We start from the raw sequence: 26110 nt of genomic DNA on the forward strand, positions 1-26110 counted from the left end.
CCTTGTCTCCACCCTTTGAATTTTATTTATCAAAACCTGTGTTCAAGTTAAAGATCATCTTACCTTTGCAAAGTGTTCAACCTTTCTCCTTCCCAAACAATTTTGAGAAGATAAATATACTTACTGTGTGTTGTTAGTGATTCTGTCCACAGGTCTCTCAAGATCATTCATTAGCCTGGCATTCATCAGGCTAGGAAATTTTTTAGCCAAAATAAACAGCCAGCTTTAGAAATTATGTCTTCCTGACTTCTGTGTGGTATTTCTACATCATTTGGACTGCTGTACCTAGTATGTGTGGAATGTGATCAAGTAGTTTGTTTGGGTTTCTGTTAGACTATATTCTTACTTTTCTTTATTGTGAAATCTGAATCCTCAGACATCGTGTTCTCCCATACAGCTTGCTGGCATAAACAAAACAAAGAAATATCTGGCTGACTAGAATGTTTTCTAGCTTGGTCCCAGATGTAGCAAAACAGATCTGATGTGTACTTTGAAAGACTGAAATACAAGCTATAATAAAATTCTCTACAATACTAGAAATGTGGAGAGTTAATAATTATTCAAATCCAGCTATTCCCAATTGTTGTATATTAAAATGAAGGACATTTAAGATAATCTTAATTGCTCATAAGTTCAGTCATCTGAAGTGTAGTCATTGTCTCTAGTCTAAGCTAGGTGTGCTTTGGGTTGCTGCTGTACAATCAGCAGACAGACAGCTCCAGAAAGCTGTCCCCTCATAAAAGGGACATCAAATACTGTGTGGAATAAAGAACTTCTGGAGATGTGCATCCCTGTCTGTTGATGATTGATGTGTAGACAGTTAAACACCAACTTCTATTTTCCATTGTTTGTGTTTTTGAGTTTTGAGAAATATAAAGAAAGGAAAAGAGGTATTTCTCTCAGTGCATGAAAATCTGACCAAATTTAGTAAACCCTTTTGGAACAGAGGATTATTGACTATTTTGCAACTAATTTAAATGTAGAAGGCTTTTGAAGGCTAAATTCAAAAAAGATGTTGGTATGTACTATATGTAGAATTTTGCAGCTACTGTGGAATCTGTGATACAAAATGGCTTTTTGTTATCTAGTATCCATAGGAAAATATTGTAAAAAATTTTTTAAGGAAAAAAATGCAACTAATTAGGCAAATAACAAAGTGTCATGCAGATATATTTACATCTTTTTTTTTGGCAGCCTTGCTTTACACCCCGAACGTGTGTTGGTGGCAACAGGTCAAGTTGGGAAGGAACCATACATCTGCGTGTGGGATTCATACACTGTGCAAACTGTATCTGTCCTGAAAGACGTTCACACACATGGCATAGCTTGCTTGGCCTTTGATTTAGATGGTCAGGTATGTAATTAATATTCTTTTCTCAAACACTTGAATAAATTGTTTATCTATTAGAAATTTTGTCATATAGTTTTTCTTTAAAAAAGGCAGTGTATTATCTCAGGATCTATCTGCTAATTTTCAAGTTGAGGAAGATCAAGTTGCGTTACTAATGAATGCCAAATATTTACATTTGGCACGAAAATTATAACTTCAAAAGCTTTTTGAATGGAGATGAGGTGGTAGGGAGGTTCTTGTGGTCTGTGGGCCATAGTTCAGAGTTAGACCAAATAACTGGAGGCAGTGGGCCTCCCCTGTGCAGGGGCATGCCTTGTGCCCAGAGTGATGGTGGCCCTGTTGTGTTACTCACCTTGGACTCCTCCGGGCAGTATCCCCTTCTCTGTCACACATTCTGCATTCACTGCTAGCTCTCCATGTTTTGATTGTTTCTTCAGACTCATGTATCCTGTATGTAAGAGTCAGTAAACAGGCTTCATTGGATTATAAATTTGTTACTTTTGAACATTTTCTGAGTAGTAAATTGGTTCTCAGAGCTGCTACCTATAATGGAGATTGTTTTTAGCAGACTCTTGCTCCTCTGAGTAAAGAGGCTTGCTTGACTAATGTATTGGAAATGGAAAATTTAATGATTATATTTACATGTTAGATAGCAGCTGAAAAGGTATTAGCTGAGAAAATCCTTTCTGGAGATGTTCTTTCCTGGTCTATGAAACACTTCTTTCCTTCCCACTCAGCCTTGCAATGTGATAGTCAGATTTAGCCGTATCCCCAGCGCCTTTTGCTTGCTGGAAAGGTCAATGTCTGTTAGTTACTGCTGCTACTCAAGTGTATTGTAGAGACCAGTTGCTGTCCTTAAGAGAATATCAAATGGAGCTGTGTTGAACACAGGAGGAAAGACTACCTGTAACTTGTTTCTGTTCAAACATGTTGTAATTGTTGTAGGAAAGTTCTGAGTCTGTTGAAATGACCTCTCACTGTTTAGGCAGTCAGCTTCTAGGCAGCTTCTTTCTAGAACATCATTTCCACTTCACAGCAATGTCTTTTCTCGACATTGTTCTTGTTGTGTAAACTTGTGTCACTCCCTCACTTGATTGGTCTTCATAATTTAAAGTCAATATACATCAAATTAGGCTTGAAATACCCTGACTTCTCAAAGATGGACTAGAAAGGTTAGATTTTGTAGTATTAATAAATAGGAAGCATGGATAGAAATTGTATTTAACTTGTTTATTTTTTTTCTCATAATCTTGGAGTTTTTCAGACAGTAAAGGAATTATGTTATTTGGAATAGGTTTCTGTCTTTGGGGAAAAAGATAACGATTCAAGATTGGAGTTTGTTTTTGCTTTTATAAACTCACTAAGATAATCTATGTAGAAATTTAAGCTAAATTTGTCTTTAATGTAAGTATTAACTGCTGAACAGTGGAAAAGGCTTTGCTCAAAAGATTTGAAAAAATTTATCAATGTCAAGATGGCACAATTCATGCAAAAATGGAACAAAAATGCTCATTTTCTTTAAAAATTAAGCCAAATCACTCAGCTTTTTTTAAATAATTCAATCCTGTTAGTCTTTCTGTTGAGAATTTCTATAAGAAAAATAGCATTTTGACTGGTTTACAGATGCCATATAAGTGGCTAATTTAGTCAATCATTTGTGTCAAGAAATCTGTGCAAGTTGTCTTCACAGTCAAGACAGGCTGCAAAGCACAGGAAGATCTCAAAATTTTATTTTTCTTGATTTTCTTGGAATAACCTTTTTGTTTATCCTAGTTTTACAGTATAAATAGCTTCAAGTTCTTTCTGAATAATAAAGACTTCATGAAATTGTTTGGGGCCATTTAAATTCTGGTTTGAGAAAAGATTTGGAAAGAAATATTTGCTCATATGTGTCTTGAAGAATCAAGCAAGAGACTTTTAAAGCATTTAATTGTTTTTGATCTTTTGTTTGTTTTCAAGAAGATTGAAGAAAATATTTTTTCTTTGTATCTCTTGAACTTAAAAAGAAATCCTAAATTCTGCAAGTTACATGTAATTAAAGGTAAATACATAAGGTTTGATTAAGTTCAGTGATTATTTCTTTTTTGCAAATGTCTCCTGACCACAGCTTGCCCTGTGAGCTATATATAATTATATATATATTAAACTTTATTGATCAGAAATACATTGTTATCTAAGAAGAACTTATGAAAAGATGCATCTATGCAAGCTTTGATGTAAGACATAGTTTATGTTTTCTTCTATATCAAAATGGAGCTATTGCTTCTATCTCAAATATGTCACACATTTTTTGTAACTCATTCAAAATAATGACTTTAGATTTCATTAATATTTTGACTTATTTTTATTTGTTTATTTTGGACACTTTTAGCGTTTGGTCTCGGTTGGTTTGGATTCGAAAAACACGGTTTGTGTGTGGGACTGGAGAAAAGGAAAATTGTTATCAATGGCTCCTGGTCATACAGACAGAGTAAGTACAACTGAATAGTCTGAGCATCAATGTCATTTTTGTTTGCTAAACCATGTCTGTATATATATAAGTCTGAACAAACCCCATTTTGTTTTAGAAGCTGAATTTGCCTAAAGGTTGATATGCATAAAGACGTGAAGACATTTAAGATATGTGCATTTATTTCTAGAATAAAATGTGTAACTCAATATTTATTTGTATATGGTTTTTTGAGACAGAAAACATGTAGGAGAAGTGCATAATTAATGCACTTCTTAGACCCTAATCCCCATATGGGAAATACAAATGCAAATAATTGCTTAAATTTTTCTAGTCTGCAAATGAATCTTAATGTTGTTTTATTATATGTTTTAATTACTCTAGGGGAAAAAAAGCCAGAACTGTATTGGGTATATATTCAAATTTCAGTACGGAATGAGAGGACAAAAAAGTCTTTCCAATAGATCCATTTAATGCATTTCAGACTCCCTGTTAATTTACTATAAGTTTTTACTGTTTTAACTGTCCTGTGCTAGAAAGGCCATCTCTGTTGACAACCTTTGGTTTTTTTGTGCAGATATTTGATATTTCTTGGGATTTATACCAGCCAAACAAGCTTGTCAGCTGTGGTGTAAAACACATCAAGGTAATGAAATAACTCTTCATTTATAAAATATTTAAGCTGCAGTAATATATGCTTTATAAAATGCATAAAAATAGACTCTAAAAGGAATATAGGATGATAATATGGAATGTCTTGTGTAAGAACAATATTGGTTCTTAGAACTGCAATCATGAATCACACCTGACTACACTAGATAGGTTAAAAGATCTGTATAGTGAAAAACAGACCCTCTCTGCTCAAAGACTTCATGCCCTGGCAGAAGTAATGCAGTAGGACTGGAACAGTTGTCAGTAGCATTGTATGTAATGACTGTAATTTAAAATTTTGGTTCTCTAAAATACTGTTTGAAATCCAGAGTCGTGTAAGACAGGATGTACATGTTTAAGGTGGCTCCAGGTACTCAAGTTCTTGAATCTTGAACAATGAATGAATTGCTGCACTACAGAGGTGAAATGAATTGAAAAATCATCTCTTACCATTTAGAGAGGGTATGGGGAGACAGTGAAAGAGAAAGGAAGAGAAGCAGCATTTTTCTTTCTTTTAATTATTTTCCCTGCTTGTATTCATACTTTGTCATTTGGAGCACTCTGTACCTGGTACAGGATTCATAATTTGGGCAATTCATGTATTTTTCAAGCATGCTGTGTTTGATCTATGTAGCAAATTCTGTGCAGAAAGAGCTTTTTTTCAGGTTTAACTTTGTTTGCAGGATTATCAAAGATTAGGAACAACGTTTTTCATGTCAGTCAAAAGTCAGTCTTCTCCCATGCACAGTTTTCTGTGTTACCACATCACAGCAGCAGATGGCAGCTTGAAAGTTCTGTATTGCTGTTGTGTGGAGGTTCCCATGGTGTGGAAAATGTGTTGCTTTTTATACCATGAACTTGTAAAGTATTATGTATTAGTGGTCTACAGGAAAAAGGCTTAAATTTGTTCACTAGATTGCACAAGTCTGATTTGGCATGCAAGTGTTCAGCATTTCAGTTACAGAATTCCAAGAACTTGTTTAATAATGATCTTTTATTTCTGCTTCTCTAAGTAAGACACAGCCCCATACCAGCCATTGTGAAGAAAATTAACTATCCCATCCCAAACCAGCACAACTAGTTAAGATACTGAGATTTGTCTAATCAGTACTAGTTAGTCTAATCAGTAATGGTAATTTCTGCTTATTTCTGAATTACAGTGTTGCAGGTACAAAAATCTATTCATGGTAACTTCTTACATTATCCCATTTTAATTGAAGTCTGCTCAGGATTTTGGATTGATTATTGGTAACAGAGTGCCTTGCTATGAAATGCATACCTATGTGTTTAGCTCCCTAAACACATATGCAGGAAACTCTGTATGCTGAGACAATGTAAGAGTAACCTGTCAGCAGTGATGCTTTCATGTTTACATTGGATTACTTCAGCAGCTTCACTTTCCAGTGCACATTTACATGTTTGGACAGGAGGGTTTGAAAGGAATATACAAGTGCTTCTTGTTTGCAGAGATCTCAGAAACTACAGTGTTTATCTGGAGACTTAGTTGGCAAGTGGTGTACTCTGACAAGAGGCTTTGCATGTCTTTAGTTCAGGGTCTATTGGTACGTGTTGGGTTGCCTAGGAGGGATTTCACATTTGTGTGGTTGCTGCAATTACACACAAATGGTTTATTAGAAAGTTCTTAAAAATCTCTGCCTCAGATGGCTACTCCATGTGATCCATGGTTCTGATGAGAAATACATCTGCAATAAAACCAGCTGCCTTCAAACAGAGCAAATAGAATCTTATCAGAAACCTGCATGCTTAGGTGGCATCTTTAAATGTATGAAGCAATATAAAGTACAAATGCATAATTTTCAGCATAAAAGTCTTACATCAAAGAAAAATAATATATTTCTATTATGAAATACTTTCCAAAATAACTGAAAATACAACTGACTCACAAATTATTGTTTGAAAGAATTTTAATTTAATTTAATACTGATATCCCAAAATTCCTTCCCAATTACTCTGTTATGATGATTTTGTGGAAAGATAAAGTTGGTTAATAATTAAACCACTGTTAAACTGGAGAGCTAAGGCATGGAAAAGGGGGTGAATGGTGATGTCTTTTGCAGGCAAGGTACTTCTCTTTCAGATGTGCATATTAAATTTTAAGGTGTTAGCAAAATAGCCATTTCTAAATCACTTTGTGTTGCAGTTCTGGAGCTTGTGTGGCAATTCCTTGACACCAAAACGTGGTGTCTTTGGCAAGACTGGTGATCTCCAGACTATCTTGTGCCTGGCCTGTGCAAGGGACGAAGTGACGTACTCGGGTGCACTGAACGGAGACATTTATGTGTGGAAAGGAATCAACCTCGTGCGGACGATACAGGGAGCACATGCTGTAAGTATCTCTTTCTAAATTAATGTTGACTGTTAAGTAGATTTCTGGAAAGTCAGAAAAAGCAACAAGAGGTCACCTTGTCTATGTTCCAAAATGGTTTCAATGATACTCAGGATGTCATAATGGAATGTTTTTTTTAGAACAGTATACAGATTTGAAAAGTGAAGACATGTCAGTGAAAGTTTAACAAAAATTTTCCAAAGTGCTTGGTAATATCTTCTTTTAATTGGACTGTTTAATATGAATGTAAAATGATTATACTTTGCTATGTGGGTTTTAATTACATTTTCCATGTTATTTTAAAGAATATGAGTTTGTGATTAAAGTAGGCAGCAAAAAACCCCACTTTTTAGTTTGCAATCCGATTTGTGCATGCTAAACTGTGAAAATCCTCATTACCAAATCTCATTTGGTAATAGGCAGTATTTGACTTGTAATTGTCCAAGTATCACTTAAAAACAAAGCCAACCAGTTTCTGTTGGTTTAACCTATGAAGCATGAAACTCCTAAGGTCAGTTTATGAAGCAATATGATTTGCTGGTTGAATGTTAATTTTTGTTTTGTAAAGCATTGTGTCTTCTTGATAATATTTGAAATTCCAATCTTAGCAATTTAACATGGTGTGAAAAACAAGCATATGAGTTCTGATATTGCAGCTTCAAAATTCTAGATAAAAATTAATAACAGTTAATGATTCTTGCTTGTAAGAATGTGTTTGCTTTAACTGGCCTGTTGTACTGGGTGGCCTGACATTTGTAACTGAAGTAGAAGAGTCATTCTTTGATTTAATCAGGTGGACTGAAGGGGACAAAGCAATGAATATTATGTGTGTGGGAGAGGTTGCAGTCAGCTGTGGTAAGCAGACTCTTGGTTTACCAAAGATTTAGAAATACACATTCAGGATAATTGCAGCTTGTTGAATGAACTAATAATTCAAAAGTGATAGGAGTGCTTCTTCTGTCAGTTGTATAATGACACTGTCTCTGGTTATGAACAAAGATAATGTTATGAAGAACATCTGTGTGTGAGATGTTTGCATTTGAGATTTCTTTATATACATATAAGTATATGTATATATAAACAAACAAAAAAAAATTCAGATAAACCCAGACAAGCATACTGTATAAATATAAAATGTATTCAAGAGGGCCCAAACTGTGAATCAGGAAATACGAGGGGGTATTTATGGTATGGAGTTATTCTTGCTCTGTAACTTCAGATCTGGTTTCAGTCTTCACAATAGGAGTTCAATAGCGTTCTGTTCTTTTCTGTGTTTTCCTGAAAGGATTGGACATTGCATATGCAGACCTTGATTCCCAGAGGAAAGAGTGCACTTAGTCTCCTGTTTAAAACTGATGCCAAAATATTCTCCCATCCTGTTGGTGCTGTAGGAGACAGCTGTCTTGCATATTAACATACTTGTTACTTGGACTATTTAGACTTGCAACAGTTTATTTCTCAGAATAATGCAGTGTTTTCAGCTATTTAAGTGTGAATTGACACAACTGAAAAATATAAGATGATGAGAGCGTGTTGCTCCATTCCCTGATGTGCTGTGCTGTTCTGAGTTGACCATAAGACAAATTTGAAGTGCAGTAACATTCTTATCTTCAGTAACATCAATGGACAGAGCTCAGGTGACCTTGGAGTAGGTCTCATCTAGCCTTCTATTTTTGGCTCTGTCATCTAGGCTCAATGGAATTGTACTTTGCAGTTCTGAAAATTAAGTAGGGACACTAGTTCATGGTTTTGAAATTCATTTTTACAATACTTTTTTTTACAAGAGTCACTACAAATCATACAAATTTCAGGGGGAAAAAACCCCAATAAAATATGGAAACTTTTTTCCAAAAAAATGAGACTTTTTTTTAGTAAAAAATTGTCTTAAAGGATAATATTGACAGACTACCCTAAGCCCAACATACGGAAACTTGGAATGACAGTATCACTTCAGCCATACTAAAATATTATCATGCTATTTTATGGCTACTTAATTTAATAAATTAATGGGCTTAATTTTATAAATGATAAATTGTGTCCTTCTTGTCCAAAGGAAATGCAAGTGCAAAACCACAAGGTTTATGTTGTATGTCTGTTGTTGAAGGGACAGTGCACATAGTAGGGAATTGATACAAATTTCTCTTCAGTGTGCTAGTGTTGGAATTGTTATCGCTGCATACCTGTTCATCATCCTGCATCATTACTCCTCACCAGGTGTGATGTAAACTGTAATCTTATTGAAGGAAGATGTCTCATTATTTGCATAAATACCATTCTTTTCTCGCAGCATAACCAGCTGAGATACTGGAAAACAGTTTCTAAAGCACATTAGTGATGTGGAGAAACAGTCTAGCCCCGATTTATTAAGTTATTGTAAGACATTGTCTGCATTAATATAGAAAACCTGTTCTTTTCAAAGGTTGGTTCTCTTTGTTGTGGTTGCCCTAGCTGAAAAGATATTTTCATTTTAAGAATAATTCAATGTGAAAAATAAGCCGTGGTCTCCCAGTATGAGCAACCAAGGAAACAGATAGCAACTTTAAAACTAACAAGCAAAATAAGAATTCTTAATTCAGAGAGATTATCTGTTTTCTGTCATAGCAATACTAACAGAGAGGAAAGTAGAGTTTCCTGCAGATTTCCATCTGTGTTTGAGTAGAAACAAAAAATTGAAAGTTAAGAGCTGGAAGAGGATTAGGGAGTTCACTTAAAATAGAAGCAGGAATGAAAAGTAGGAAAAAATGCAAATGAGCAGGGTTTAGGAGTAAAGGTACAGAGTTCATGTGCAGGGAACAATGGATAACAGTGGGCAACTTCAATTCTACATTTGCCTCCTAAATAATAATCTTAGTAATGAAAATTTTAAAGGGGAGAAAGAAAACAGTAACATGTTTTCATGGCAATTTCAATTCACTGGTAATGGTAATACTCCATAAGGTTATTTTGGGTGATGGATCTGGCTCTGGAAAGTTAATAAATACCTTGACTAATAAAAAAAAATTAATAGTTGTCTCATTTGTGTACCAGTGCAAAGAACAGATTATAGAATCTTCCACCTTATATGTTCTAAATTCAAGGTAGTCCATGACTATTAAGATATATACAAGATATTACTTGGATATTAAAAGGAAATTTTGTGTTTAGTTAAAACACTGTCTGTTTCAAAGATTCTTGTGTGCTATGCTTTTGCCTTGCATAGTAAATGTACATAAGATGCTTTCTCAGCAGATGAATAATTAATTTTGAGATAGACTTTCAGAGGTACACATTAAAGTTGTGTGGATTGATGTCAGAAACTGAGGTTAAATAACAAGCTTGAGGTTAAATAACAGGCACTCTGTTAAAACCATTGCACGCCTATGTCAGTGTGCTGGATACTAATTAAATATAGATGGAAACAATATAATGAACTTAAATGAATGGTTTTAAACTGGTATCATGTACCTACACCATGACCATTAAGTCATGCAGTATTTTCTCCTGCTGCTTAGACTAGTCATTGGTTTCAAAGGTAACTGTCCACTTCTTTTAGCCAATGGGAGGAATATGGACAACTACATTAAATTTTATAGTAGTATGCACATTTTTAAACTGTTTTCTAGGTTATTTGTTAGACAGGAAGATCACATTTCACAGCAGTGTCTCTCCTCTGTGAACTCACTGACACCTCTCTTAAATGTTTGCAATCCATTTCCTTACTGTGCAGTCTGTGTTGGGAGAGACAGTGTCTCAGGGTGAGTGCCCAACATGGGTGTTGCTTTTCATTTCTGTGTCCTGTAGTATACCTGGGAGTAAAAAGGAGGCACTGGAGTTGTTTTTGTGTTGGTATAGTGTCTCTGTTCTCCGTGTTGCTCAGTAGTAGTCAGTTGCTCCTCAGTCTCCATATGATTTTCCAAGCTTGGTCCTAACTATAGCTAGCTGCAGTCATCATGTGTTTTAGGAATTGCATAGTCAGAGTAGTGGATTTTATACATTTAGATAAACTGACACTTGATTTTTGCACATTGGGAGCAAGATAGGTCCAGCAGCAGTAAAAATCCATAAACTGCTTCAGTATTGGAAACTTCTTGGATTCAAGTAGTAGCTAAGTATTCTTGCAGGATGGATCATCATTGTCAAATTCTTCTTGTATTTCTCCAGATTTCAATTATAATTTCTGGTAGATCTGGGCATTTATTTTTTTTTATTTTCTCTCATTCAACTATTTTTTCCTCAAATTTGAGGGAACACAGATGTGATACCAGCTGGTTATATTGGAAAAAGAGGAAATATTCAGCATTCTGAGAAAATGTTGCTGGATTTGAGATATTATTTCCAGAATTTTCAGGTTCATTAGGAAGTGCAAGGAATAATTTGTAAAGGAATAATGCAGTCTGTATGCCAAGCTTCATAAGTCTCAAGATGGAAGTCTTTGATTTACACCTTTTATTTTCATTCGGAAGCACAGTCTTTGTGGCTCACATTCAATTGGATCTAACAAAGTCAGTGCAATTGTTTGCCTTTCATTACTGCTAGAGGGTTTTTAAACATCAAGAATCAAATTATGTTGATGACAATTTCAGGCTGAAGGATTAAAGGAGCACGAAGATACCAAAGTTGATTTGCATTAACAATCCTGTCAGTTTTTACAAAGAATGATTTAGTGGAGGATTTACTGGCCAGGCTACCCCACTAAAGAATCTGTGTTTTCCCCTTCAAGTGTGAGCCTAACAATTGTATGAAATGTAGCAAAGCTCAGCTTTTTCCATTAGATACTTACAGTCCCCATTATTGAGGGGCATTTTTACAGTTTTCATCTTGTTCTCTTATTCCAGTGGCACAAAGACTGAAATGAGAGTGTCCTATTGCATTTCAAGAGATTGAGCAAGCACATCTGCCAAATCTCCTTGACAACCACTATGTCCTTTTCAAGATAAGGATATTCTGTGGAATGGAAAACAGATTAATGCTGGATCCACTTGATTTTATCTTCAGAGCATTCCGCCAGCTCCCACATCGCCAAATGTCTGATTATTTTTTTAATACGGACTAATTAAATAATGGATTTGGAAGGAGTTAATTAGAGAAGAGAAAATAATTCTATTATCAAGATTGCATTCTAAAAAGAGCTTTAAAAGACTTAGAATTCAGTATAAACTACAAAATGTGCTGAAATTCCTCTAGATTTATATTTATTCCATGGCACCTAGAATCATAGAATCACTAAGGCTGGAAAAGGCCTCCAAGATGAGAGTCCAATTATTAACCTGGTCCTGCTGTGTTCACTGCTAAACCCTACCCACAAGTGCCACATTCCACTTGTTTTTGAACACTTCCAGGGATTATCCCTCTAGGACTTCCCTGGGCAGCCTGTTCCAATACTTGGCAACCTTTTTAGTGAGGAAAGTTTTACTCATATCTAATCTAAACCTTCTCTGGTGCAAATTGAGGCCATTTCCTCTCATCCTGTCACTTGTTACCTGAAAGAAGAGACCAACCCCCACCTGGCTACAGCCTATCAGGCACTTGTAGGGAGTGATGAGGTCTCCCCTGAGCCTCCTTTTCTCCAGGCTGAACACCCCCAGCTCCCTCAGCTCCTCCTCACAGGACTTCTGCTCACAATAGTAAAGGTTAATGTGGTGAAACAGATAGACACACGTGGAGAAAAACAAATACAGTTTGTGCTGTATTTTCAAAAACCTCTAGGCTCCTAAAGAAACAGAAGATTTTCAAGATTTTAGAGACAATGAGAGTTAGCCTTCTAATCTGCTTATGGCTTAAAAATTCCATGACATTTCTGTTTATACTGCTCCTGAACTTGTGGCTTATCATAAAAGTCTCTTTGTTAAGAATGGACATGACATGCCCAAAATTTGAGTTCTGTCACCCAAGTCTTTCAGTTTTCATTGCCTTTTGACATTCTATTAGGCTTCTTTTCTTTGTGAAAGCTGAGAGATTTCTTTTTTTGTAACATTAAAAATTATATCCTTGTTACCTGATGCTAGAGAAGCAAACACAATCCATATTTCTTTATGACCAGTCCATTATGATATTTTTCTTAGTTGTAATTTAAGAAGAAAATGCATACTGGTAGGAGATAATAATCACGAGTACTCCAGAATTCTCACAAGTCACATTGTATCCTAATTTGTTCTGTGAGTGTACAGCTTTTTTCCCCTCAAAAGCCAATCTCTCCTTTGCAGATTGCTTTCATCTTTGCAGTTGATGTGCTTCATTACTATAAAATCTAGACCCTATCTAAAGAACTGTTGGAACTTTACCTTTACTTTTTTGCAAAACTGAAATTTCAGACTTATATTATATTATATTATATTATATTATATTATATTATATTATATTATATTATATTTTAATATTATATGTATATACTCATATACACATATGGTCTACTTTCTTTTGGCCAGGAATCAGAGACAGATTTTCTTTTCCACTGTTTCTAATGCTCTCTTGTTTACTTTTGTCATAGCTGAATATTACGTACTTAAATATAGAGCAATTTTTTTAACTTCTTACAGGCTTATCAGCTAAAGTTGCCCTTTCAGTAGCTTTGCTTACTGAAATGTGGGAGTTATTTCTGAACATAGTGCTAGTGAGTTGTGTAGGTAATTAAAAAAACCCAATTGTGTGTGTGCCATTTAGATATGTATCATGTTAATCCAATATTTTGTGGCTATAGTATCTTTATTTTAATACTACATGTATCATCTTTGTCTATTTGTTATCCTGAAGAAAACATGTATCAATGAGTAGAAGAAAATGGGTTAGGTTTTGTTTCCTGATGTTTGCCTTTAAAATAAGAATTTATGTTAATTTTTCAGTGGTGTAGCATGATCATTGTTTTTCTTAAATTTTATTTCTAAATTTAAATTTTAAATCAATCTTCCTTGTTAAAAAAATAAAAAATCCCAGATGTTTTTTGCATTGTTGTATAGCAGTTGAGTACAAAGGCTCTAAAGGAAGCCTAATAGACATCATGGGAAATTTTCATGCTGGCATTTATTAGAGTGGGGCAAGGTCCTAAGGCAAGAGGATACAAAACTAAGCTCTTTCTAGGGATGAGAAGCAGCATCACCTTGATGATGATCATCTGAAGGAAAGCATTCTTGCAGCAATTCACTTTCTGTTTATCACTTGTTAATTCTGCTTGTGAGTTAGTTTCCATTTCCGACTTTCTGATATTTGAAGCTTGTATTGGTTGCATACTGGTTTTCTCCAATCTGTGGATGTTGTTAAAAGTAACTTTCTTCTCTCTTTAGGCAGGAATTTTCAGCATGAATGCGTGTGAAGAGGGGTTTGCCACTGGTGGCAGGGATGGCTGCGTTCGCTTGTGGGACTTAAATTTTAAACCAATTACTGTGATTGATCTCAGGGAAACAGACCAGGGGTATAAAGGTAAAGAGAAGTTTGTTGCTGTCAATATACCAATAAGATAGGAAATTTATCAGAGTTTTGAACAAGAAAAGACTTTAAAACCCAAAGTGTTTCTTTATATGCATTACCATGAGATATTTGCTAGAAATATAATAGATCATGTCCACTAGTATGAAGGTCACAGTTACTTTTACAAACTGTACATATGATGAGGATGTAGACACAGATTTAATTTTTTATGTGCATTGTTTCTAGAGCACAGCAGTTTTTAACAAGGAACAGTAATGCTTTAAGAGAACTTGAGGCAGTGAGATCTACAGTGTATAGCAATGGAGTACAACAATTTCATTCACTAGTTACCCACATTTTCCTTAAAACTATTTGGACGTTATCTGAAGTTTTATGAAACTTAGAACACTGCTTACTTGTAAATATTACTTCATGTCATGCTAAATCTTTACATAGAGTGTTTCAGATATTGTTGCTGTAATGATTTAGGATAAGAATACAAACATGTACTGAAGCACTAGTGTCACTTACAATATTGCTTTTGTTGGCATTTGGTTTTCTTCACCCCCAGTCACTTTTGTTATTTTCTAATATCTTACCAAGGATTTGAAAATGTGCTAGAATGTCTGATAGCAATGAGATACTCAGGGTCAATACATATCTGATTGCAAGTGAAGTCTTTGTATGGTGTAATTGACATGGCATTCCCACTAAGATTGTGAAGTATTGCACCAAGATGGAACACATTTTGCTGCAGTAGAGTGGCTCTGTTTTAAATTTAAATTTACTCAGCTGCTGCTTCTCAGTTCTGATGCATGTAGCTGAAAGCTGTTTCATTCAGTTTCATTCTTTCAGACTTGTTCTCACCTCCAGGTGCCTCCTTTACTTCTGATGTAACAGACTCTTGCCATAAACTTTTGGCTTGTCTAATGCCCATGACAGAGCAAGCAGATTTTAAAAAAATCTGACATTGAATAAAATGAGGTTTCTGGCTCTTTTCCCTTCACTTTTTTTCTTTTTTTTAAAAATTTATTTAATATACTTCTGAGGATTGTCTCTATGAACTGTTCTCTTGCTCATTTTCTTAATTGCATTTTATGCTACTGCACTGTCTTACCTCTTGGTATAGCCTATATATATCCTCCAAGTAGTCATGAAAAAGTTTTATGTTCAAAGGACAAGTATGGCACTATCTATGAAATAGATAAAAAGAGTAAAAGAAGCAGATCCAGGAATAAGAGAAGGGGTATAGATACTTCTTGATATTTCCTTCCTTTAATGCTTTGTCTTTTGCTACTTTACCTTTGTTTTACAAGTTCTGAGGATGTATCTCTCAGTAACAATCTCTTCTGCAGGTCTCTCTGTAAGAAGTGTTTGCTGGAGAGGAGACCATATACTCGTTGGGACACAAGATAGTGAAATTTTTGAAATTGTGGTGCATGAGCGTAATAAGCCTTTCCTGATAATGCAGGGGCACTGTGAAGGAGAGCTGTGGGCCTTGGCTGTCCATCCTACAAAACCCCTGGCCATGACTGGAAGCGATGATCGATCAGTCAGGTTAAATTTTGTTTCTTTATTAAACTGCATACAGTTTTAGACAATCAACTCATTTTGTAGGTAACCTGATTGAAATGTACGCATTTTAAAGTTAGCAAAATGTGCATTGATGTACTCCTAGAGTTAAGCTATGCAGGAAATGAGTGCTCTTCAGTAATAAAATACAGTGGAAGTATGTATTTCCCAAAACCCCCCATATATGAAATTTGAAAACATTTTGTTTGGGGTAATGTTGAGCACTCAGAGACAAGGACAATCCTTTAATTCTTTCCTTTTCAGGAGTTATGTTAAGCATGAACAGCTTGTGATGAAAAAAGACTGTGATAGAAACTTACACATTTTACTCTTCCATATTTACTTTTCCAAATGCTGCAAATTAACTTTTAATGTGTGAATTTCATCAAACCTAGTCCATACATTGTAACAGAATATAAATGCTCAGAAAGCCCACCAAATTACTCCCTCTTACATGTTCATCTCTATCTTTTTTTTGGTTGAAAACACCTTTTCTTTCTTATAAGTTAAATGTGTTGGCCTTTTCATTAAATATCTTAAGTGCAACACAGTTAAGCAAATCAATAATTCAGTTATTAATATTATTATTACTCTCAAATTCCAGAGATGTTTGTAAATAATAGATGTAATCTACCTTGTTATAAAAATTTACATATTTGAATATTATTAGTTATAAGGAGCTATCAATAATGACTTTTTAGTAAGAAAAGTTGTTTATACTGATCAAAATCTTTAATTGTTATTTAATGTTTCAGGCTAAAATGATTAGCAAAATAGTGGAATTTTTGCAGGAGTGGTCTAAAAGTATGTATTGTCATATGCTGTGATTTTTTATATTCAGAAAATCAAAATTAATCTCTCCCCACATTTTCTCATTAGAGATATTCCTGCCTTTAAAAATATAAGAATATTTCTTACTCTGTGCATAATCCACACTTATGTCTTAGATTTTCCTTGTGGAAAATTATTTTAAAACAGGGACACTGCCATGTACAGAAACTGAGGGCTTCATCTTCTCTGTGACAAAGCTGCCCACCCATTTTACATTAGAAATAATGACTTTATTTCAGAATCTGGAGTTTAATAGACCACGCTCTGATTGCCCGGTGCAACATGGAGGAGCCCATTCGCTGTGCTGCTGTTAGTACTGATGGGATCCATCTGGCTCTCGGAATGAAGGATGGCTCTTTCACTGTGCTTCGAGTCAGGCATGTTACCAAACTTAAATATAGATACCTTATTAATATTTTGATCTCTTCTGGCCATACATGTTGTCACTTGTGTTTTTGTTTTAAATAGTGGAGGGTGCTCAGATTTTTTAAATGTGTGCTACATATGTACATGTTCTATAACAACCCATTTGAATAAGTGTACTGGTCTATTTGCAGAGAGTGGCAGTGTTCTAGGAAATGTTTTGCTTTAGGTTTTGTATTTATGAATTATCCTTGAATTACTAAGAAATAAATTTTCATTACTTTGTAAATTGTTTCTGTGTGTTGGAATTCTGCTGTCAGCACATCATGCATACAAAATGAGTACTGCCTTGTGCTGCTGTGATCCCACAGTTTCAAAGGGAAAATGAGATTTGTGTCTCACGCCAGTGAGAAGTTTCCTTCCATGGGTGAATAAAGATCTCATAATCTACTTGATGAAATTTTCTTGTGGACCCAGCTTGAGCAGTTCCTTTTGTTCACTGTCCTTCAGCCCAGTGAAGCACCTTTTTGTGTCACCATTTCCTTCTATTTTTTTTTCTCCACGAAGCCCTAACCAACTCTAAAAACAGCAGTGTTGTGTTTGCACACAGGATAGTAAGGTTCAATATATAATTTCACAATCTTGTTCATTTTTTAGACTGGGAACATGACAGTGTGATGAGGCTCTTCTCTACTTATGGCATGCTTTCTTTCATACTGCAGAGATATGACTGAGGTTGTTCATATCAAAGACAGGAAAGAAGCTATTCATGAACTCAAATATTCTCCAGATGGGAATTTCCTAGCTGTTGGCTCCAATGACAGCTCTGTGGATATATATGGAGTTGTTCAGCGGTACAAGAAGGTTGGGGAATGTATTGGATCCTTAAGCTTCATCACACATATGGATTGGTCTTCAGACAGTAAATACTTACAGACCAATGATGGCAATGGAAAGAGACTTTTTTACAGAATGCCAGGTAAGGTTCTGAGTTGCTTTTGTGCTATTTGTTACTTATAACAGAAATCACATATAGTGGTTTTGTAAAAAAAAAAAAAAAAAAAAAAAAAAAAAAAAAAAAAAAAAAAAAAAAAAAAAAAAAAAACCACAAAAACCAAAATGTAAATCCTGTTTCAAAGCATGGGGGTATAGATGAAGGGTTTTGTAAATTTCATAAGATTATTTGCCACATTTGAGTAAGTACCACATTTTTCTGGCAAAGTTCCTGAAATACTTCTATCCTTATATGTGTAGTCTTCTTTCCAATGTATATTTTTGTACTAGAGATTCTGCCTTATAATTTATTTTGTTTCACAAAAATAAATTTTTGCTCCCACTTTGTTTAGAAGAATTAAAATGCAGCATTTTAATTAAATTTTGCAATAGCTTAGCAGCTTTGTTCTTATAGAGCTTGGATATTAAATAAATTATCATTTGATTGCACTGAATGATTTTTATAATGTATGGAATAATCAGTATGTTGCAGCTCAGAAGAGGCATTTGGTTGTCTAAAACTATGCAGCAGACTGAGGAATTCAACTTAAAAGAGCTTTTACAGTGAGGAACTTTGTGAGAACCCCATTATTGCAAGTGCTCTTAAAGACATTTTCCTGAAAACTTCACTGAAACACCCCACAGTCTTGAAATAATTTCTGTTAAGGTAGTTCCCTCTGTAGAGGACATATGCACATAGTGCTATCTTAAAGCTTGAAATTCTTTATAGAAAACCCCAATGGCAGTATTTATCCCAAGGCTTGACTTCTGTCTGTTGCATACACTCTTTACATAATATTCTGTATTCTTCGCACTCATCTTTGTAGTATTTTTATTTGTTTAACTGGGTATTATCACTACTTTTTATATTATCCCTTCATTCTTATACAGATTTATAAAGATTTATGCTTTGCACTGTATATTATTCACAGATTCTTAGAGCTTTTTCTGATTCTCTGCTGAAGCACCTCATGCACAACTTTGATTCTGTGCACTGAATGCAACAGAAGATGTGTAAGAGAAGATAGTGAGAATTTAATTAGACAGTAACAAACAGACACAGGAGGAGCAATCTGAAGTTATAAGACAGCTTTCAACCCGGAGTTCCTTCATATGTTAGAATGTGGGATTGTAAACCTTGTTTATGAAAAAAGGTTTATCGAAGTCTGTGGAGTTAGAGGAATCTCCCAAATATTTTAAAGTAATGATCAAATTGTGTAACACTTGAAATTCCACAATGAATTAAGGAACTTACAGTTATCTGGCACAAGACCTGCAGGACTTAGTTATGGATATAAACTGTTGTTAATGGATATGAAGTATTGTTAATCATAGTTTGCATGCATTGGTGATTGAAGGGCTGAGAAGGGGATTGTTGTCCTGCTCACCTTCTGCAGGTGTGTGTTCAGTCTGACTCACAGCTTTCACCTTTGCTTGCACTGCTCTTGCATTGCTCCAGCCCTTGGCTTCTGGCCTTTCCAGAAGACACAGCCACTATTTAATGGGTCTTTGGTCTGACTCAGCTCTTACCTTGGGAGATTGGATCAATCTCATTACAGATAGAGCTGGTGTGAAATAATGTAACAAGGATCTAAGCACAAAATATGTGGTTTTAGTAATTTGCAGTGGCCAGATATGAGTTCTTCAGTTCTTGCTCTAAATAATCCAAGTTTCTACAATCATTCAGCAACAGAATTTTTTATGAACTATATCTTAGAATGTAATTAAATGTATTTTTGATAAATATTTAAAACCAGCCTCAAGCAGATACCAATAAATAATAAAAACTATAAAGTACCAAACCTATGATCTTCTGTTAAATAGTCTTGAGAAGTCTTCTTACTGATACTGTTGGTCATAATAGGCAATACTAGATCAGGACCATTTCAGAAGTCAATATTTAATTCTGTTGTACCTGGTTTCAGTTTTTAGAGAGTTTTCAAAAATGTTGCATTCTTTAAAATTGCATGAGCGAATATTAAAAAATGGCTCTTTATTTTTTGCTTAGGTGGAAAAGAAGTAACAAACAAGGAGGAATTGAAAGGCATTCAGTGGGCATCATGGACCTGTGTTTCTGGCCTTGAAGTTAATGGAATCTGGCCCAAATATTCTGATATAAATGATATAAATTCTGTGGATGCCAATTTTATTGGTCAAGTTATGGTTACAGCTGATGATTATGGAATAGTAAAGCTCTTTCGATACCCATGTCTAAGAAAAGGTAGTGCCTTTTAAATTCAATTATATGCATATTTTTAAATTGTGACTTTTAAAGACTATGTATTAGAAGACTGGAAAATGAAATGGTTTTTAATATCACTTCTTTCAAAAAGAGTTTAAAAAAATGGGGGAACACCAGTCTTTAAAAAAACACCCAAAACATTCATTTATGTACGTAAATGTTGAAGACACATCCTAAGACCTATCCATGCAGTTGTAGCCAGGATTAAAATTGAATGGTGTGTAGAATGAAGTTCTTCAAACAGCTCTGAAACAATGAAGCTTTTCTGATCTAAAAATATTACTTATAATGGAGTGCTGTGAGGGACTTAATTTCGGTAACTCATCCAATGACTGTGTTGTGGTTATGTAGCCGTGAAAACGTTAACTGGATGTAGCTGCACTACTGCCACCAGTTCTACTGCTGAACCTGGGATGGGATGAATTGCTAGAGGTGCTTAGCACTGACATTGTGCATTGCGAACCCATGCTACAAGCATATATATGGGGGTGTTTTCACAGACTTAAATATACATTATTTAAATAACTGTATTTTTTCAAAGTAGGAGTAATAATTTTACTTTGTAAAAAGTAAAATAAAATTAATACAGTAAAATTTTTAAAATCTCTGGTACACCTCATGCAAAACTATCATATGTCCTCTGTTCTTGTGTTTGACTTAAGGTATTATATTTTGAAACTTAAACTTAAAAATGTATCTTATACACACATTAAAATTAATGAAAACTGCAAAAAGATGTTGCTATTGATTAAAATACCAGTAGAAATTAGAATATGTTTATTAAACACTACTTTTTCTATGGGTTCTTTAATATTATTTTCTGAGGTGCTTCTGAAACATTTATTTCTCTGATATTGAGAGATATTTTTATTCTTATTCTAGGAGCAAAGTTTAAAAAATATCTTGGTCATTCTGCTCACGTGACAAACGTCAGGTGGTCGCACGATCACCAGTGGGTTGTCTCCATTGGGGGAGCTGATCACTCTGTCTTTCAGTGGAAGTTTGTCCCCGACCGCAAGCTGAAGGACACTCTTCATATAGCACCCCAAGGTAAGGAACTAACTGAAAAAAACCCCCAAAAAAAAGGGTGGAAGGCAGGGAGGCTAAAATAGAAGTAAAATTCTTTGGTGACGGTATGGAAATAAATATTCAAAATTGTCAGTCTGCACAATTACAACAAAAAGAACAATTGCTGTTCTTTGAACTTTGGAGGTGCCTGAAGCACCTGATGGAATTGTTTAATGCTTGCCAGTACCCTGTTATCCTGGTTTGGCATTAATTGGTGAAGATGAAAAAAATCTGTGTGCTGGCATTTGGCCAATGGTCAAACCATCACACCTGTGTTCAGGCTAGAAAGGGTATGAAGAAACCTTCCCTGCTGTGACTCTTCTGCAAAGAAAAATTTTAAAAGTTCAAAGATAGATATGATTTTCTGAATTCTGTATATATTGCCCTTTACTAAATTGACAGCAACTGGATGCTCAGGTGTCACTGGAAAAATACAGTTTTATACTAATTTGTTTAAAATTTTGAAGCATTTAGATAATAGTTTAAGTATTATAACTGATTATTTAATTATTTTTTAAAAAGCAGAATATAGATGTTTAGTGTTTGGGAAAAAATGAAGATCATGTTTCCACTAGTGACTAATTAAATGATTATTCTCATGCGTTTCCTAAAATCAAAACAGTTAACTGAGTGCCTCCCTTGGAAATTCCTAAAGGACTTTATAGAATCCTCTGGGGAAATGAGAATATAGTGTTACAATAAGATAGGCTGTTTTACCATTTAATTGCTCAGATCAGATGAATATGCAGTGTAGGTTTAGCAATCAGGTAAATAAATACAGTTGCTGTGCTGAACTTGTCAGTGATAAATGCAGAAGGAAACAATTATAAGCTCTTCCTACATGTCAAACTTTACATGACTACCCTTTTTCTCTGCAGTCACAATAAATTTTTCCTCTTTCTTCCCATCTGTAATTTTTTTCCATTCCCTCTAACCTACTTGAAGAATTTCTGCTTGCATCAGTGGCTCACTTTAACATAAGTTTCTCTTTGGACCCTTTGTTAATTTAATGCAAGTCTTAGTTTCTGCTTTATACTGATTATTTAATTATCTTCTTTTTCATTTCCTCCTAACATTAAAGCTCATGAAATTATTTTAGTTAATGAGAACTAATTCACTCCAGCACCCAAAATTTTCATATTTATGGCTTATTTCCTATGTGGCAGCAGAATTGTTCCTGTCAATTATTAGCATTCTATGTTGTAGCTAATATAATCCTTGGTTATAAAATCAGAAACTTTAAGCAGTTAGTTTAAACTTTCTGGCTTGTAATTTAGGTTGCTAAATTTTTTATTTCTGTTTTCTTGGTGACAGAGAGTCTGGTTGATTCTAATAGTGATGAATCAGATTCAGATCAGTCTGATGTTCCAGAGCTGGACTCTGAAATTGAACAAGAGACACAGATCACCTATCGTCGACAGGTAAAGATTTTATTTTTAATGGCAGTTGGAAGCTTCCTAGAGTTTCAGTTGGACATTTATGAAGACTGTTGAAACCTCAAAACTGGGTAGACTGCATGGGAACTGACCAAAACCTTTAGAATTTTTGTTACCTGATGAATTCAAAAAACCAAGCTTATTAAAATATGATTAATTAATAATTACAACTAAGATATTAATTAATATTAACAGAGAGAAAAATTATTACATGTAATCCTAGAATACAATTTACAAACAATCTGCACTATATAGTCACCAGGTGTTGGAGGGGGTTTTTTCAGTTATGTCAGAATAACTTTTTCATGAGTGATAACAACAGCTGAATTCTCAGAAACAAGTTTTTCTGATGAGTCTTTTAATTTTAAGTATGCTTTTTCTTAAAGGTTTACAAAGAAGATCTACCTCAACTTAAAGAGCAATGCAAAGAAAAAAGAAAAAGTGCAGCTTCTAAGAGACGTGAGCGAGCCCCAGGGAACAGTATAAGACTACATTTTGTTCATGGGTATGCAAACTGTCATTTTGTAAAATATACAAGCACTGTTTGATTTTGTAGACTGGTGTTTATAATATAATAATCTGATTAAAGACTTTCATGTCTATTGCTTTATGATTTGCTATTTTTATTTATATCTGTAGAAATAAATTTACACTAAATAAATTAAAATACTTTGATGCCAGCATACGAATTCTACACATGAATTCTGAAGTGAATTTGAACTCAAGCTTTAGCTGGTACTTTTTGCTTGAATACAAGTGACTAAATAGAGTATTCAGTAATCTCACCCATACTTTTCAGTATCTGGAAAGCAGTGGTTCTCTTTGATGTATGATTTTGATAGCTAGAACAGAAACTTTGTGTAGTTGAAGATGACTGGCTTCTGGACAAAGTGGTGTTTCTAGCAGTGATTTATTAAAAAAAAACTTGTTTGTACCGAGTCTGAAACAATTTACAAGTTCCTTTGTTAATTTAGGAATTAAATGTAATTCTTCATAGGTCTTTAAAGTTTGTTAAAAATGAGTTTATTCTTTTTTTGGTGCTAATTTGAGTAGCAGAACAATGTTTGGATGCATCTTTGAAATCTTACGATTTCATCTTTACAATTAGTAGTTTCCCATAATTCTTCATAAGTGAAGAATTTTTATCAGAAAAAAGATGTGGTGTTTTAAAGCAAACTGGTAGTAGATATTACTGCACTGGAATAATGATCAGAAATATAAATTCTCTTGATATAAAGCAAAAGCAAAGCATTTATTCAAGTATGATGTTGCAAGTCAAGTTTTCCTTTCAAAAGATACCTCTTTGCAGGAATACAGCTTCTTTTCAGATATAACTATATGCAGGGAGAAGTTACTGATACCGTCTGTCTTTATAATGGCACTTAAACAATTTTAGTAGGGCTCCACATGGAATGCTTAATAAATTAATTGGCTAAGAGTAGTTAACATTCCAATCAGCAATTTTGTCTGCAGAAGACGTAGTCTGAGTAGTAGTTTTGGAAATAATGACAAGTGGGAAGCTTGGTACAGAGGTGGGGTTTTTTATTTCTCTTGTTAGTGCTCCCGAATTCTCAGTTGAAGATTTTTATATCTGTATAGAGAATGCATTAAGGTGGGTAGCTGCTGTATGTAGTCTTTAAAAGTTGGTCTAAGAATAAAACCAAATGATCCTGAAGAAGATGTAGCACAAGCGAGGGCCCTGGATCTTTGGTATTATTGTTATTTCCTTCACAACAGAAGTGAAGCTTGACCAGAATATCCAGGAATGACCAGAAGTAGAATGTCCTGTTGAGTTCTGTCTGGTTACCCTATGGGCATCAAGAAAACTAATGAAGAATCCATGCTGAACAACTGATTTTTCTCAATGTCCAGGCTGTTAACTTTAAAGTGACCCACATCCAAGTGAGTAATAGGCATATTATCTGATTCAGGAAGTCTGCTTTGCTTCATCTTTCTTTAGCTGCAATGGAAATGTCTTGGATGTTCCTTGAAAATGTAAGAAGTGGTGCTTTTTTTTTAATTAGAGGAATTGGAAGCTCTTTCTCTTTTCTTTGTTTTTGAGCTTGTTGTTGTTGTGTTTTGAATTTGTCAACTGCCATGAAAGATGAACTTTTAGAAAGCTCTTGATAACCTGTAAGAAATCTCTTAAACCTCTGGTTACTTCCTGTTTTGGAAGGGAAAAAAATTCAGAGTATGTGAGCCAGCTTCTGATTAACATGGACGAGGAAAGAACTTTTATTAAGAGGTTCAATTGTGTCTTTCTCTAAGAGATCTGATTCGGTCATGATCAGAAACACTTTGTTAATTTGGTGTACAAATTTGGCCTCTTTTTGATTATTCCTGTATTTTAATTCTGCCATGTATTTGGCAGGGTGGTGGTTCAGAAACGTGAACTGTTCAGAAGAACTTTTTTCTTGGACTCAATGCTTATTATGCTTTCTTTTTGCTGGCTGGAAATAAGGATGCATATCTAATACTCATGCCTCATATTCTCTCAGAACTATGCTGTTGATTTCACAAGAATGATTTTTTTATATTTTTGAATATTCATAGAATCATATAATTATTTTTCAATATTCAGAGTATTTAAGCACAATCAATAAACTAACCTTACCATAAGTAGCAGTTTCAAGATGACATGGGAATGCTCTGTAAGGAGAACCTTATAACATCTTGCATGGATTCCTACAAATACCTGCAAACAGCATCTGAAAGGAGTAGCCTGTGAGTGGGTCCTCTTGAGAAAACTACTTCTATGCAGAATATATTTTTTTAAATTAAGTCTCCACCTTTGTACTAAAGACTCTGTTCTTAATCATGTTTGTTTTGACATTTGGTTCTTGTAGAGATTTTGTGGGAGGACTGGACTACATGTGGAAGCTTCCCACATATATTTTGAAGAGTAACTTGCAAATTTTGAAACTCTTACAGCATTAGACAAGCAATGGACATTGACACTTCTCCCAGAGAGGACAGTACTTGTGAAGTTGCCTGTTAGCTGGATATAGATGTGTAACTTGCAAATGTGGGTAGGGTTCAGCTTCAGGTTACAGAGTTCACAGTGATGTGCCCAAAAAGAAATGGTTTTATGTGTATATCTAAACTTCCATTGGAGATTCAGCCAGTAGTCAGTGGAGCATAAGGAGTAATTTGGCTCAGGTAAAATGCAATGCTGATGGTTGGCCAGCTGAGCAGCCCTGCAGGTTCAACTGACTCTGTTGACTACAACAGTGTAGATTAAAATGTAGGAGTTAATGTATCTAACAAGCATGTGAACACCTATGTTTACATGTCTTAATCTCAAATTGAATGCAGCCCCTGCTATTCATGACTTTGGTAATGACAACTTCTTTTCCCTATGTAGCACTTAGGAAGCTACATATTTTTCTGATAGTTACTGTCACATTAACTTGAATCAGTTCTGGAT

At 34.7% G+C, this 26110-nt stretch overlaps 1 protein-coding gene across 8 annotated transcripts in view; it reads left to right on the top strand.

The window, feature by feature from the left end:
* Positions 1–26110, top strand: part of EML5 (EMAP like 5) — a 99992-nt gene that overhangs the window by 19416 nt on the left and 54466 nt on the right. For all 8 annotated transcript variants that reach the window (XR_010364311.1, XR_010364312.1, XM_064423640.1 and 5 more), the window contains exons 2-13: positions 1195–1354; positions 3723–3821; positions 4378–4446; positions 6613–6798; positions 14055–14190; positions 15534–15735; positions 16821–16958; positions 17667–17923; positions 19946–20158; positions 21062–21229; positions 22562–22668; positions 23070–23188. Coding sequence is in view for 6 of the 8 variants with exons in the window: in XM_064423640.1 (XP_064279710.1) it covers positions 1195–1354; positions 3723–3821; positions 4378–4446; positions 6613–6798; positions 14055–14190; positions 15534–15735; positions 16821–16958; positions 17667–17923; positions 19946–20158; positions 21062–21229; positions 22562–22668; positions 23070–23188 (1854 nt within the window). In the remaining 2 variants the exon portion in view is untranslated. The remainder of the gene's footprint in view (positions 1–1194; positions 1355–3722; positions 3822–4377; positions 4447–6612; positions 6799–14054; positions 14191–15533; positions 15736–16820; positions 16959–17666; positions 17924–19945; positions 20159–21061; positions 21230–22561; positions 22669–23069; positions 23189–26110) is intronic.

Source organism: Passer domesticus, chromosome 6 (assembly GCF_036417665.1).
Source record: "Passer domesticus isolate bPasDom1 chromosome 6, bPasDom1.hap1, whole genome shotgun sequence".
NCBI classification, from domain to species: domain Eukaryota; kingdom Metazoa; phylum Chordata; class Aves; order Passeriformes; family Passeridae; genus Passer; species Passer domesticus.